Raw genomic sequence first — 16,262 nt, 5'->3', positions numbered from 1 at the left:
GTAGGGCACCCTGGTATCACACCATGTACCTCAGTGTCATCTGAGTGCTTCTTGAACTCAGGTAGGTTTGGTGCTGTGACCACTTCCCTGGGGAGCTTGTTCCATTGCTCAGCTGCCCTCTGGGTGAAAAAAACCTTTTCTTAGTATCTAATCTCAACCTCCCCTGATTCAGCTTCCTACCATTTCCCTGAGTGCTTAGTGTCTCATTAATAACACCCTGGTGGAGGAACTAAACTCAGCACTCAGCAGCCAGATCACCTGTCTGGCTTGGAACATGACTTAAAAAACAAACAAATAGCTTTTGGGTAGCATATAATTTATTGTGATTGCTTTAAACACTTAATTTATCATAATCTCACCTTAATTCTCGGGCTAGATCAAAGGAGGAAAATAATGAGATTTCATTTGGGTTTTTTATAGCAAACTTGCCAAGATTAGTTTTAAAATCCTAAGTTAGAAAATAGCTCCTGACTGTATATTTTATACTCCTCTTGTAGCATTGTATTTGCTTACCTAGAAACATCAGCTCTTTACACTAATCTAATCAAGTACTGAAAACAAGTAAACTGGAAGTAGACAGTTTGCTGCAAGTCCCTGTAATTGCTGTTGCTACATAGAACACAGCTTGAAGTTCCCAGATCTATAATATGGACTGAAGAATAAATACTAAAGGAATCCTAGTATACAGCTGGAAAATCTACTGTCCTATTAAATTACAGTTAGATTTGCACTCAGATTTCTTCTGGAAAGAAAAGGAGTACTTAGAAAATTCTTGTACTACTTTCTCTTGCTTATAAGAATGGACTTGGACCACAAAGAGCATTCACAACAAAATACAGTACACAAAGGATGGAAGTGAAGATGTAGTCAAGAATAACTGAGTGATCCTATGTAAATACTGTTGAGAATACTCCCTACATTGACTGCCCTCTGCAGTTTGTCTTATATCCAAAATTTGAATGCAAATTCTTTAAACTGAGGGATCAAATACTTGTCCAAAATTAGGATATATAAACACACTATAGTAATCTGTATTTAAGTAAGTGAAGTTAAAGAGAAAAAAAGTTTACAGAAAAAAAATCAGGTCCTTACACAATTTATTTAATCACTGAAAAATCACACTGGTAATGAAGCATGGATGTGCAAATAATTATTTAATGCCACTGAAGACTACTACTGGAACCATTTGTCTTGATGAAGCTTTGTTTCACAGCTCACTCCAAACTGTACAACAACCCTAGCTTGTTTCTTTTGGTCAAAATCCTCTTCTTGGTATATTTACCCACTCCACACTACCCTCAAAGGCAGAACTTCTTCACTTCTTCTCTGTAATTAAAGCAATTCTTTCAAAAAGTGGCCAATGTGTTTCCTTATCCTCTAGGTTCCTTTTTTCCAAAGAAACAGAAAATTAATTTTACTAATGTCAGAAAACTGAGCAAAGACAAAAACTGTTTGAGGAGAAGAGAAAAAGATTTATCATTGCCTTCAGCAGAACAGGTTACTCTGTCTATAAAAGTTGCAGACAATCCTACAATGTTATAGTTAGTGCAGCTTTCCCATTTGCCAGCATAAGGATAAGAATCCCTGGCCTTTTTATTCTAAATTTAAGAACAAATACACTTGGCCTGTCTTCAGATAAGAAGCTCTTCAGAGTAACCTGTCTTGAAAACAATCATTCTTGATGGCTTTTAATGCCAAATTTTCAAAATAATGCACCAACCATATGTATGCAAACGTGTAAAAAAGGCCATGTTTTGAAAAGCATAGATGCCCTAGAAAAATCCCATTCCTTATGCTGAATTCTGTTACTGTGCTAGGCACTCATTTTGAAAGTCATGACAGACATCCAGGTGCTTTTATAAGGACAGAGGCCTTTTAAAATTGACCCTTAAAGTATGAAATATCCACCTTGCAATCTCAAACTTGCAAACAAACACCTATAGATTCTAAGTCACAGCTTTACCGTTATTTCCTAAAAAATGTCAGGCAAATTGAAAGTAATCCCTTCCAATCTTCATTATTCAATTTCAACGTTTCATTGCTGTTATTTGCTCTGTAAATGTCTTCAATAAGAAAGACTTAGTAAATCCAGAGTCTTGCAATTTGCATTTGAAATTTTGTAAATCCCTCTGATCATATGTTAAAGTTTTCTCCCCTTGGTAGTTTAACTAAAAGCAGAAAAACCATTTTCTAAAATTAAATGGAGGCCAGGACAGAAAATGGAAATCTTCCATTAGTTTTCTCATATGGCAAGTTCTGGAGATTAAATCTTATGAAGAAAAATTGAGGGAGCTGGGACTGTTTAGTCTGGGGAAGAGGAGGCCATGGGGAGACCTTAGCAATAGAACAAGAGAGAATGGCTTCAAGCTGCAACAGGGTAGGACTGGAAATTAGGAAAAAAAAAAATTCACAGAAAATGTGGTGAGGCACTGGAATAGGCTTCCCAGGGAGGTGGTTGAGTCACTGTACCTGGATGTGTTCAAGGGTCCATTCAGATGAGGTGTTGGGGGATATGGTTTAGGGGCAAACTTTGTAGAGTAGGGATGGTGGTTGGACTTGATGATCCCAAGGGTCTTTTCCAACCTGAAAGATTCAGTGATTCTAGGATTCTATGTCTTTAATCTGTTTGATTCTGCACTCAGGCAGAGACACAACACCTCATAGTCACACCTGGTGTGAGACAAAAGGCAAAGGCCAAAGGCTGAAGGAAAATCTTAAGCCCTGCCCTTTTAATTCTTACCTGGCTTCAATTGCCAGCACATGCCTTACATCTGAATAAAGATTTCAGAAAGAAAAAAACAAACACAGCAGATGAATGATAGACATTCAACAGGAGAAGTACAGCAGAACTGGAATAACTCCCTCCAAAATTTTCCTTAGCACATTTTACAGACTGGAAGAGTTCAGAAGTTGATGACTTTAGGTTATCCTCCAAACAGCATGAAACTTTTTGCAGCAAGATTCAGTAACTAATCTGGTCATTAATGTGACAGGAAGGTTGTTTAACTTGGGCTCCAAGCTTGGGCATCAGGGTGTCCACATATAAATAGATGTAACTGAGCATACTTGCATTCATCTTGCATGTTCCATATTGGAAAATGGCTGATGAAGAAATGTACAAACCAGAATGAGGTCTCTGGCCTCAGTGACCCTGCAGCAGTGCAACAGCAGCTTTCAGCTGCGTTGGTTCTCTGTGTACACCTGAAACCCACCTTAAAATCTCCTGCAACACTCTGGAATTATGGAGGGGATTAAAAGCTGCTTTACAGGGCAACCTGGGACCCAGCTGAAAGAAAAATTTCATATGTGAAGGAAAGCCAGCATCCACTCCATCCCCATCAGGCAGGAGGTTGCTGGATTACAGAAATGGTCTATTAGGAAAAGTCTTTTGCTTCTATAACTTGGGACAAAATGTTTAGGTCTGCTGTCATGAGAACAGTTTATTTTTAAAATGGTTCAAGAACACATTTCCGTGAAGCAGTCTTTCCAAACCATAAGATTATTTCTTAGTATTTATGCAGGTAACACTATTTTCCCATAAAAAAACCTCTTTGAATACTTCAGACAAAAACAAGAAAGTTGGAGAGTAGCCAATAAACATCTGACTTACAGTTTTTCATGCACTGTGAAGTATGATGCCAGGTGCATGAATATTACTGGACTTCTTTTTCATTGCTGTATTTATAGCAAAATTCTTCATGGGAATAAAAATACAGAATCTAAAGTTTTAGAACCAAGGCCTCTCACTTATAACTAAAGAGGTGAAAAGATGACCTGACCACGATAAGGGCTTAAAAACATTCCAAATCAATCCATACAACATCTGCTTGTTGTTACAAATATCAGATTCACAGAATATGGATAATGCTGTCATACTATTACAATTAGGTAAAATTAATACTGAACTACAGTTACTATTCAATAAATATTATAAACATCCCCAAATACACGTCCCATGACATAGACAGGAAAATATGAGCAGGAAGAGTGTTGAAAAGCCTAGGCCACCATTTAAACAATGTACTTACCTACAGGAGTCTCAAACAAATTATAACTTAAGTCATTTCTTGCTATAAATATATTTAAAATGCTACAATGTCTGGCTAAAATCAAGTGGGAGTAGTTCTGTGTTATTGCTCATATACCAAAGAAGGTTGTTTCTGGTTGTTCTGGTATTATTTCAGAGAGGCTTCTAACATTTTAAACGTGAACAAACAATTTACACACACTTTTATGACTGCTAACTCATACATACGCAGAAGTTAGAGATTACATTGGAGAAAAACATACATAAATAGGTCCCATACAGGGGAGTTACATCAGATGCCCAAACAAATATGCATGGGATACACAGACACATTAGGAAAGGCCTTAACAAGACATTCAGCAGAGGGCTGTGCTTTGACTTTATTTGCTAAAATCTTTCAATGATTTTTTTTTTTTAAATTCTGTAGCAGCTGTTCTCCATCATTATTTTCTACATATATTATTTGCAGCTAGATACATTACTTATTAGTATTAATTCCTAATTAATACCATTAATTACTAAAGTACCCATTACTTGTTAGCATTAATTATCATCATGCATTTTAGGATTACAGTGTCTACACTGGAAAAGACAGGGTGGGTTACAGAATGGAGTAATAACATTAGACAGCAAGGCTCAAAACTGACAGGCAATAATCATACATTTATATTACACAATTCTGTGATCAAATTAAAAGAGAGAAAAATCACTGTGGTTGTATAAAATTTGGTATGACAATGGAATGACTTAGGTCCCACATGGCCATGTGCTCGCCTCTTTTTTGAGCCATGCAACTTGAAGGGTCATGAACACAGAGGGGAAGAAAACAGACAGGTTAGACTCAGTGGCAACATGAAACATTTGGGATCAAGTGAATAAAAGACAGAATCACATACCCATTTTTCCACATCAACTAGCTGTAGAAAGAAAAAGCAAGAAATCAGTAAATCTCTTTCCTTAAACACAGCATATCAAAGTCTATTTTGAAGTTAGCATTTCACATTTTCAGAAATGTACTACTATGAAAGAAAATGTATGTGTAGAAGCTATCCTCCTGGCACCTCCTCTTTAAAATGCCAATACCTCACTTTTCATCTTTATTTTATGGGAAGCACTTCAAATTTTGGAAGTTCAAAGTGTCCATCTAAATATTAGACAATAAGCAGCAAACGAAGACTGATGCTGAATTCATTCCACATTGTATTCCACCCCAACCAGTCCAAAATACAGAACACAAAATATATCTCCATATTCTCCTGAGTAAAGCTCTGTCATAAGTGAACATTATTCACTTGAAAAGGTTTAGTGGCTGCTATTCAAGCTTTCCCATTCTAATGAATGCCCTAAGTATGAGAGGTAAAATTCAGGGATGCAATTGGGGACACTGACCCTACAACATGGAGTAGAACAGAGAATCTTGTAAAAGAACAGAGGACAGCACACCAAAATGTCATTCATTTTCCCCATGGGGAATGAGAGAACCACTGTGAAAGCTTAAGGTTTTATATTAACAGAGCTGTTTCAAGGTTCATTAAGGAAAAGGATTTTAAATTACTCTCTCTAAAAAGTCTATGGACCATCTTATAGTCTCAGAAGGACTGAGAATATCTACTAGGACACATTTCAGCTACTGGAAAGGTTAGCATGGCACTAGCTATTATAAACTTGGCAGGCTGTAATAAGCTGTGTATCTGAAGTAGATTTGTATCTGGACTTAGTAAAGAAAGCCCTGCAGCACATCAAGCCTTCTGTGATTTACTGCAGGCACACACTGACCTTTTGTTAGCAGGTGTCATGTAAAATTTTAACAATAATTTATCTTAGTGCAAACCATGAGCAATTTTCAAAACCAGTATTATATGGATTACTTGTGAAATTACTTCAATGAAAGGCAATGCATTTAGTTCATACCTATAGAAATAGTTTTTCTCAAAGTAATTTTCTCACTTTTAAAACATACAATTCGATTTAAATGACGTTTCATATTTTCAATATTATTCAGTCCTGCTGGCACACAAAGGTTAGAAACCATCACCTGACCTGCCAACAAATCAAGCTGATTAAATTTATAAGCATTTGTTAATGTATGGAGATAAAATTTTGTTAGCTTTTAATCTGTTCTTTTAATCTCTTCTGGAAGACTTGTAACCTCCAAGACATTAAATATCTCTTCTAGGGGCTAAAAACAGCACAACCATGACCTAATGATCTATTTGCTCCTAATTCTGTATTTGCTTGTCTGGAAATCCCTAGTGATACAGATTAGGTAAACTTCAAAGTAAACCAGGCTACTCTTATCCAAAAGTAATTCTCCTAATGTGGACAAAATAAATGTAAAGTGCACATAAACAGGAATTAAAGGAAACAATGGGTATTTCAGCCTAGTGCTTGTATTGATGACTTAAGCTACAATACTGATAACCAGGAAGCAAATGTCTCACAGCACCTCCAAACACAGATTCTGCTTCACACTGACAACTCCATCTTCTGTCTGTCTTCACTACAGTCCACAGGTAACCCCTTTTCCCACAGATTCCCAAATTCTGGAATTACTAATATTCCAAGTTCCTTTTGCTAGTCTCATTCATCCAGGGGGGAGGGCAACAAAAAAGAAACAAAAACACACACACACAAAAATAACCCCACTGTAGCAAAAAAATCCACCACAAAGGAGAGGAATAAAGATCTGATTTTTTTTTTTTTACTAGAACACATCTTGTCACCTCTCTCTTTGGAGTGCTCACTGCTCCTTGGACTTGGAATGATCTGTTCTTACAGTAAATGACTGTACTCAGGCTGTGCTGAGCTGTGGATCTGTCAGGAGTTGCAGCTCTGCCAACTGTGCTAGGAAGGTTTAAACTTCAGGCAGGGCAGGGGGATGGCTGTCACTTCTGGTTGTTCCCTCCCACAGTGATGTCTTACACAGCAAACTCTTTTATTTCAGTCATACATACATTATGTTAACCACGGCCTAAAAAAGTAAAACTTATTTTACAAAGCGCAGAAAAATTTTGCCTTGTCACATTAATTCACAATCTATAGAATTCAGTAAATATTTCTCTTCTGGCTCATCCTCTCTCCTGATCACTAAAAGTCATGCTTTTTAGAAAAAGAAAATTATTAAGTAAGCATATACTAATTTTTCTCTTTTCCTTTATCCAGTGACTATCTAGCTTTACAATATTTCACCCAGTAGAGGAAGCAGAGCCCATCTTGAAACACATACACCTCAGATGTAATACACTACTTACAAATATTCCTTCCTTACAAATATTTCCTTCAGAAAACTCTACCAGAAAACAAAAGATCACAACACAGGCTAACACTAGATACCACATTTTAGTGGGTCCATTGCCATCTGATGGTCCTGAATATGGGAAATTATTATCTTTTCGTGAGAAAACCAGTCACCAAAAGGGTGAAGGATACAATGTCTCTAGAATTTACTTGGCAATTGTGGGCTATTTATGCTGCAATAATTAATTGTTTTACAGAAAGCCATTAAATTCAGCTTAAAAGACTTCACTGCCTACTGTTAGCAACTGTCCATCCACATAACTAATTCAATGTGTAGCAAATGACACTTCAGCCTATAAAGAAGTGTTTTATGGAGATGAAAATGGCATCTCACCAATACATCTGTATGTTTAAGGAATGCAGGTAGTGCTATGAGAATCAAGCAAAAGATCAAAGGTGGCTTTTAGAACTAGAAAATATTTTTTCTTTTTGTTCTTTTTTCTTTTAGATGAGGACACTTTACTATGGAGTCTTAATGATTCCCTTAGAATTTCATATCACTGCACTAAGTCCTCCCTGGAGAACTGAGAGCCACAATGTCTCATTTACTGCAATCCTAACCCAGAAACTTCAGAGAGTGATCTGCATTTGCTGACTTCTCTTCAGAAGCATCTAAGAGCTCCAATCTTTGCAGTCAAGCTTTCATTTTAAAGGCATTTAATCCAAACTGGAGGGCTGGTTTTCCAACTTCTGTTTATTTTTTTTTTCTGAGCACTGCAGATAGCCAGCACTACATTAACCAGACATAAAAGCCAGATAAAGCAGCAGGGATGTAGTTCTGTTACCCTGCTTTTCTCCAGTTATAAGGAGTCATGAACTCAATAAAGAGAAATAAAGAGGGATCTTTTCACCATTAAGAGGAGTTGTTCACAAACTTACTTTTAAATCTTTATGTAAAGAGAACATGTGCTGAACACCCACTAACACAGCAACATTAATTGCCAGTGCACAAAGCTGGGGAAAAATAAAAAAAGGTACTTAAAGGTATGGAAACCAGACTGCCATTCCTAAGCAGTTTTTTTGTTTTGTTTTTGGGTTTTTTGTTTGTTTGTTTTTTGTTTGGTTGGTTTTTTTCTCTCTTTCATGTGCTTGAGCAGCATACAAAAACACCAAGGAACTTCATTCCATACTGTATAGGGGAATCTTAGTTGATTATGGCTGAACACATTCTCTACAACTGTGAAAACTGCAACAGAGATACTGTTATCATCCACAAATGGGAATGTGACCTGAAATCTCAATGAAGCAAAGCACTCCAGCCAGTGGATTTTATATCTTTCTCTACTCTTATCCTAATTTCTCTGAAGAGAAGCAGGAAAATCTGACTGGAAAAATAAGAATGCTTTTTTTCCATTTCTCTGCTGAGAAAACTGAGAAAATAAAGTAAAAACTCTGCCTAAAACCCTCTAATAGTGAGATAAGCAAGATGAGACTAGCTATAAATGAACTAGATAGATTGAAAATTGAGTTGTATTTTTGTTTCTGTTACCACACTGTGGTTATATACACCTCAATTTCCTGAACTTATAAAATGAACAAGTTCACTGATTATGTCTTCTTTTTGAACCCATGGTTGTCTTCTATTGCAGATTTACATCTTCAAAGTGCTTCAAGAGCTGTGCTTCCATCTTTGTCTGGTTTAGCTCCTTCTCTGTATGCAACATAGATAGAAGACTCAAGCAGAGAAGGAATAAAATAAATTTCTTTCTCCTAAAGTCAGTCTTTACTGACCATCACCCTGGAAAGAAAGCTTTCAGCATAGAAGAGACTGAATGCTCATGCTAAGCCTCAAAAAAAGGAAACCTGTCTGGTGTTATGAAGATGTGTGTTTTTATGCTATAGATCCTCATACATCTTCATTCCAAATACGTCAGACTCAAAAGAGGAGCCCACGTGCCAGGCTAGAAATATCTGCATGTCACGATTCTCTGATTTGAAATAGATAATGATGTTATTCCTGTCCTTGCCTCTCTGTGAGGAAAAGCAGAATGCCAAAACACTGTGTCTGCACTTCTTGATTTGTTCCAACACTTACATTAGATCAAAGTGCAGTTGATCAAAGCCAAGTCTTATCCTTTTTGTGCCTTACTTGTTACAGTGTGCTAACCATCGCTTCTGATGCTGAATCAGGGGCACCGAGGAGAAAAGGACAGTATTTGTCTTACCTTCAAATGTGTTGCTGGTTTGTTTTTTTTTTCCCTGTTGTATTTCCCTGCTAGCAGTGTGGAATCTCTAAAGCAGCTGACAACAGTCAGGATTTTAAGAAGAAGCCTCTAAAAGACCTCATGTTTTCATCAAGCTCTCCACTGGTAGCCAATGACTCCATCCACATGATACCAAAGCCCACACTGCATGAAATGCTTTGAGCTCTTCCTCTCCTCTCTTTCTCCTCCTGTTCCTTCTTTCTCTTTCTTAGCAGTAAGAAGAATTTAGGTTATGCAAATTCAGAGCTTGGAAAGGCAGGTTTTGCAAAACAAGACAACCTTGCTGGACATAGCAGCTCTGCCCCACCATGAGCCAATGATGACTTAATTAAATGACAAAATTAATGCTGCAATAGCTTGTGATTTCAGTGAGTTAGGCCAAGCATCTGTAGGCAGCCCTTGGACAAATGAAAACACCCAAATAAACCATGGAATTAAGAAGCTGTGGTTTGGACTTTTTCCTCAAAAGTCTGATTGAAAAAATAATTCTTGCCTTATTATACCTATGACTTGTCAAAAAAAAAAGCTTTCTGGTCTGCGGTAGGAAATTAGAAGAGGTCTGGGTCATTTCTGACCCTTCCTACTTCTGGGTATTCTGCTAGCAAACCCCCAAAAATTTTCAGGACATCATATTTACAACGACTGCTGGTAGCTTTCAAATATGCTACAATATATAGGCTGCTGTAGTTTAAATCAGAGAGCTTAAACTATCAAGAGCCCATTTAACTGCCAATCTTTATATTTTTTTAAGGAAGTATTTGGATAACTTGGCTGACTCCTTAACGTACAGAACATTTATTAAAAGAAATAGGGAGTGTTAACTTTTTGCATTTGCAGGAGGGGTGAAATTACTTCCCCCTCTCCCATGCTGAGAAAATGATAAAGCTGCCAGCTCTCTGCCTTATCTTGCTGCTTACTAATACAAAGTAATTAATGAATTCAGAGTTCCACAGTTGGAGACAGATGACTTGAATATTCAAAAATCTATCAGCTACAGTTGCCTCCAGAATGCCTCCAATCCTCCCCCACTGCATGGGAAACCTTTTTAGCTCTGCAAGGAAACACAAGTTTCTCCATCCCTTAAATAAAGAAGGAGAAATAGACATGCAAGATATTTGCATGGGATGCTTCCTTCACACAAAACACTTCAGATCAGTGGAGGAGGACTGCACTGATTTTTTTTTTGCTCCTTCCAGTGAAGACTTCCCAGCACATAAAATTAGACAGCAGTTTGCTGGTCAGTGGCACAGAAAACAGATTTCATTAAAACAAGGCACCAGGAGAAGTGATTAATCAGCCATGACTGGATGATTAGATGGGAGTTAATAAGCTCATGATGCAATTTAGCTGGAGTTCTGCCTAACTGATGGGTATTCACATGCAGCATTTTCCTGAAAAATTAAGTTGTCAAATACTGGAGCAGAGGCTGTGAAATTGGAATTTTTCATATTACAGAAACAGCTTAGCTTAGGATGCACACACAATGTGTGCAATCAAATGCTTTCATTCTGTTAATAAAGGCTGACACAGACTTATGTGTGCCCAAATCTGAAAAACTCCAAGCATTAATTGCAATGCTTTACCTCAATATAATCGAGACTTTTAAATAAAAGTTAATGGAGGTATTTGGTTTATGGCTATTTTCTCATTATTTCTGCCTGTATTTCAGGGCTTTTCTAATGTAATTGGGGGGTGGAGAGTAGCCTTTGAAATCTAGAGGAAAACAAGAACATTCTGGAACAAATGTTACTAATGGAGGAAAGAAAAGTCAGATATCAGTATCGGTAATCAGGCTGCATAGTGACCAAGTTCTGCTCCAAAGTTAAGATCTTCTGTCACTAACAGGAATGAAACAACAATGAATAAAAACTATACATCTCACAGATGTGGAAAATATGCAACAGATCAAAAACAGTAGCAAAAGTTGAGGAAATAAAAGCTATAAGGAAAAAAAAAAGTTTTTTTTTTTTTAATGGCAAAATAAGTTATTCCAATTAAAAAAGAAACAGGCACCTGTTTTTCACTGCTGTAAAAGAGGCACAATTGAATGTTATGTGCTTGGATCACCCTCTTCAATCATCACCTTCCTGATCTCATTTACAGGGAGCTCTTGACAAATCCCAGCTACAGTAGGGTTCCTCCAGACTTGGCTCCCTGAACCTACTTCTTGATTAGTCTAATCTTGCCCACAGCCTGAACTGATCCAATATGCCAAAAGAAAAACATGAAACTGATGGAAATTAAAAATAGCCACAAAATTAAGAAGCTAAAGCACTGAAAGTTCCCTTTGTGAAATGCAGTTAGAATATGAAAAGGAGATGGCTATGAACCAAAAATTAATTGCTTTACAAACACACAGAATAAGCATCAGATAAAGAACTTAGAGTATGTTTCCTACTGTATCATAGTCAATCTACTGTCTGTATCTGTAGCCTCCAAACCCTCAGGAAGTTTGCATTTCAAGTCACAAGGAAGCCCCTTAACCTTGCCCTATGCACAAAAGGTTTCAAAAAGTGATCTGTGGTAAGAGTCTGAAGAAAAAAATCCATGCCAGAGGGAAAAGAGAAGAAAGAGGAAGAAAAACAAAACAAACAAATAAAAAGGTCAGAAATGCCTTCCTAAATGTTTTAGCATATAAAAGAATTTTTGTATTACTCTAATAAAATATGAAGATTAAATTTTCCTGTCCGTTAATTCCTTGTTCGAGCTGTTAAATGTCCTAAGGAGATCTTTTTATATTTTAAGGAAATACTTTCTCTACTGTTTTACATTAAGCCAGAAAAATCCTGGAATCATCTATTAAGGAGATTAGGATTTCACTGGGATTTCCAAAGCCCCCATAGAAAACAATTGCCTGCACTTTCTCCTCTCAGCATCCCCTACTGTATTCATGAGCTGAAAATGGACCAGGCAAGCTGGGTGGGTGCAGGGATCTGAGCTACAAAAAGGCCAAACCAGTGTGCAACCCCAAACTGGAGCAAGCCTGTGTTTTAAATGTCATTTCCACACTAAGATCTCAGTTCCCTCATGGAAGGCTTTTTTCTACTTTGCAACTTCTTGCAAAAGATTCTCAGAATCACAAGATGCACTGGATCTGGTACTGCCTGCAGCAACAGCATACAGGGATGTTTCTTCTCTGTTATTTTCCTCAAAAGGAGGAAATTTTTTTTTTCCCTCCATGATATTTACCATAAAAATGTGCGATGTCAGCTCTGAATATAGAGAATGTAGGGCTACAACATCAAGACAAGGGAATAAGTCAGTTTAGCATTCATTGTCTAAAATAGATTCAAAGAACTGTGTTAGCACCTGCCAGCATGCAGCTGTGAAATAATCAGTTTACAGGTACTAAACCTCACACACATAGCTGGGAAACGACAGGACTTTCCTGTTTTCCTATCCAAACAGAAGTGAAAATAAAAAGAGTTCACAAGTGCTCTATGTTTGGTGCATGGTATATTCCACGTGAACAGAAACATTGAGAACTTCTTCCTTGACCTCACAAAATCTGGACAAAGCTATAGAATGTTTACCACTCCCCAACAGAGAATAAGTTAGTTGAAGAAGAAAATAAAATGTTCAGTGACACAGTAGTTCAGAAAATTTAACGAGCCACCCAAGTAATCAAAGACAAGAATACTTCTGATCTGAAATCAATGAGTCTCATTCACTAGGTTAAATAAATTTACTACATTAAATAATCACCACTTTAAAAAAAACAAACAGGATTTCCACTTTGTCCCTTTCCTTCTGCTCTATACGTAGAATAGAATAGAATAGAAAGTTCTTTCAAGAAAAGTTAAGTATTCTGCATATTTCTCATCCAACAGTCAGCTCCCAAAGGCTGCCTGTGCTGCCATCACCACAACCACATTTCCCAGCATCAGCAGGATCTGTACAAGCAGCCATGAACCACACAAGTCATACAGAGGCTTTCCTAGCCCAAATGAATTGGGTCTAAAACAGATTAAAACATCCAAGTAACTAGAAGTCAGGTTTACTGCCAGCAGCTTGTTCAGTGTCCAAGTTTCTCTGCTTTGCTACTTCCATCAAGAAAAGTAAGGAGTGAGCTTTACTATCACCAGATGAAAAAGGAAAATAAAGTCTTATCTATTTATGCACGAAGAGAATGGCAATTATTTGGAGGACTAAAGGGCAAGTAACAAAACATCACACACTAGAAAAGATTGCAGCCTAGGCAGAAAAAGAAGAGTGCTAGGGAAAGGGAGGACAACCTTCAGAGCTCAACAACCATCACATGTTTATCAAGAAGCCATTTATGGGTCAAGACTGAAAGCCTTTCAAAAGCAATGAATAAGGGGATAATACCTCCCCTTCTCACTTACAGTGCTGACAGTACTCTAAAAGCACAGATTTCATTTTAATTTGAAACCTAAAAGACAGATACCTTCAAAGAGCTCGTGAAGAGTCAAAAAGAGAACAGACTTTTTTTTTTTTTTTTTTAACCTAAATATATGCATGTATATATATACCTATATTTTACAGGCATGCTTTGAAGGGCAAGGGCTCAATCCAGACTGCCTGGAGGAGCTCAGCAGGAGCCCTTACTGCAGCTGAGATCCTGCCCATGTGGGACCCTGCTCATCACAGAGACAAAACAGAGCTAATCCTCTAGGATAAGAGAGAAAAAAAAACCCTGAATCTGCCTGTTAACTTTTGACCTGGAGTAGAGTAACTCACACTACAGTAGTACTTAAATTCTTAAAATAGACTGAGAAACTCAACTGCTTGTAAGGTTTTGGGTTTACTATTTTTATTGAAACAAAACGTTTGATGACTCTTCAGCATGACCTTCCAAAACCAGAAACTGTAACTTCCCAGTGAATCAACATGATCACAGGCACTAAGGAATTGATGGGCATCAAAAGAAATCATTTTTTCACAGAAAAATAGTTAAGTGTGAAATAACACCTGTTCTCACCAGACCTGTCCCTTTTGGTAAGCTATTATAGATTCACTCCATGATGTAGCTACCTTGGATTCAATTTTTTTTAGCCATGGGGAGATGCAGACATGTCCTGATGCTTATGCTGTATGTCCAGATGTGTTCAGCAAAAATGTTCAGTGCCCACCCTCAGGAAACCACCCACCTTTATCATCAACTCTGCCACTGCACAGAAGCACTACAGAGATGAAATGAACTCTGATCGTCCCAAAACTCAATTCCTTCCCCTTTCCTGTTCAGGACTGGAACCCAGCCTGTTCAATCCTACTCAGTCTCACAATCCTAACTCTGTCTTTTCCCTTTCTCTAAATGCTGCCCATGTTGCTGCCATTCAGATGTTACCCTCTTGGGGAGGACTCTTCACATCCAGACTCAAGTAAGGAAGTCCATGATGCATACACAGCATCATTAGCATCCAGAGCACCCTGTGGTGTTGAACCCATCAAGATAAGGAGAGCTAGAAGTGAAACTCTATTAAGAAAAGCTTGACAGAATTTGAAGATTAGGATCTGTTTGTTTGGGTTTTTTTAATTCCCACTGGAGGTATCGATTTGCTACCTCCTGGAGCATCAGCACACTGAACACATTCCAAGGAGGAAGCCCCTTGTGTAATCTCCCAGCTCCAGCTGCTCTGAGGCCCAAGAGAGCTGCCTGATAGCAGATTGCTTTCTTCTTAGGCAGTATTGCTGACATCATTACCATTTGCCACACTCCCAGCCTGTACAGCACTGCTGTGCATTCCCTACACTGATAATTTTGCACCAACCATCTGAACAGTCTCTAAACTTGCTCTATGAGCCACTAAGATGAGACAAAGGAGCCCTCTGCTTTTGAAATTCTGCACCCACCTAGCCAAATATTGCAGAACTAAACCTGCATGAAGCCATTATAACACAGATTAATATTTGGATTATTTTCAGATATAGGGTGAGATGTTTATATAGCTTTAAAACCAATCTGTTTTAAAATATTGCATAGTTAATATTTACATTCTGAGTAAAATTGTCTAACAGCAAAAATTAATATAGTTTACTTAATGCAAGGTATTGGGCTTTGAAATAATTCAGATTTCAGCTTTGTGCATTGCAAAAGAAGAAGAAAACACAGTGCTTGAGTTTCACACTATACAGGCCTTGACTCAGCTGCAAGATTAGTGTAAAGCTGCTGCCCTTTGTACAGGAGAGCAGCAACAGGTAGAATTATATATAATTGTGAATAATTTGTATTTCAATACACTTTTTATTAACCTAAAATAGTTTTTGCATTTTCAAAAGAATTATCCTAATTTTTACCAAAAACGCTAACAAAACTAAGGCAAACAGTAAAAAGACAGCAAGTGAAAGAAGTCACCTCTGAAACCTTAATTTCAGTCTGTTCCTGTCTCTGTTTTAGGACATGGCCTTCCAGATGTGCTTTACCTTTTCAAAACCAACTCTGCCTCATTCAAAACAGAGAATTGAGGCTGGTCAATTACTATTTAATTTCATCCCAGCTCAATGTGCAAATAATGTACAGAATACTGAATAAAAAAAACCTTCTAAGCACATAATGATTACTTGCCATCATTTTTTATGTTCACAACTGTAATGCTAATCCTACAAAATCCTACAAATATTAATTCAGTGTTCACAGTACACCAGAGGATGTGTCAATACTTTCAATGAATCTGAAGCATGGATCCATTAAGATCAAAGTACCCACAACCACAGAGGTAACTTTTAGATGCCTGGGACCCAATTTCTAAACATTATTTTTACATTTTAAGTGT

At 37.4% G+C, this 16,262-nt stretch overlaps 1 protein-coding gene across 8 annotated transcripts in view; it reads right to left on the bottom strand.

Annotated features, from left to right (window-relative positions):
• RYR2 (ryanodine receptor 2) overlaps positions 1–16,262 on the bottom strand; it is a 345,759-nt gene that overhangs the window by 211,329 nt on the left and 118,168 nt on the right. For 6 of the 8 annotated variants that reach the window (XM_071739054.1, XM_071739056.1, XM_071739057.1 and 3 more), the window contains exon 4: positions 4,924–4,944. The exons of the other annotated variants lie outside the window; for them this stretch is intronic. In XM_071739054.1, coding sequence (XP_071595155.1) covers positions 4,924–4,944 — 21 coding nt within the window. The remainder of the gene's footprint in view (positions 1–4,923; positions 4,945–16,262) is intronic. 8 annotated transcript variants of the gene reach the window in all.

Source organism: Heliangelus exortis, chromosome 3 (genome assembly GCF_036169615.1).
Source record: "Heliangelus exortis chromosome 3, bHelExo1.hap1, whole genome shotgun sequence".
NCBI classification, from domain to species: Eukaryota; Metazoa; Chordata; class Aves; order Apodiformes; family Trochilidae; genus Heliangelus; species Heliangelus exortis.
This window is presented reverse-complemented; position numbering and strand designations above follow the sequence as displayed.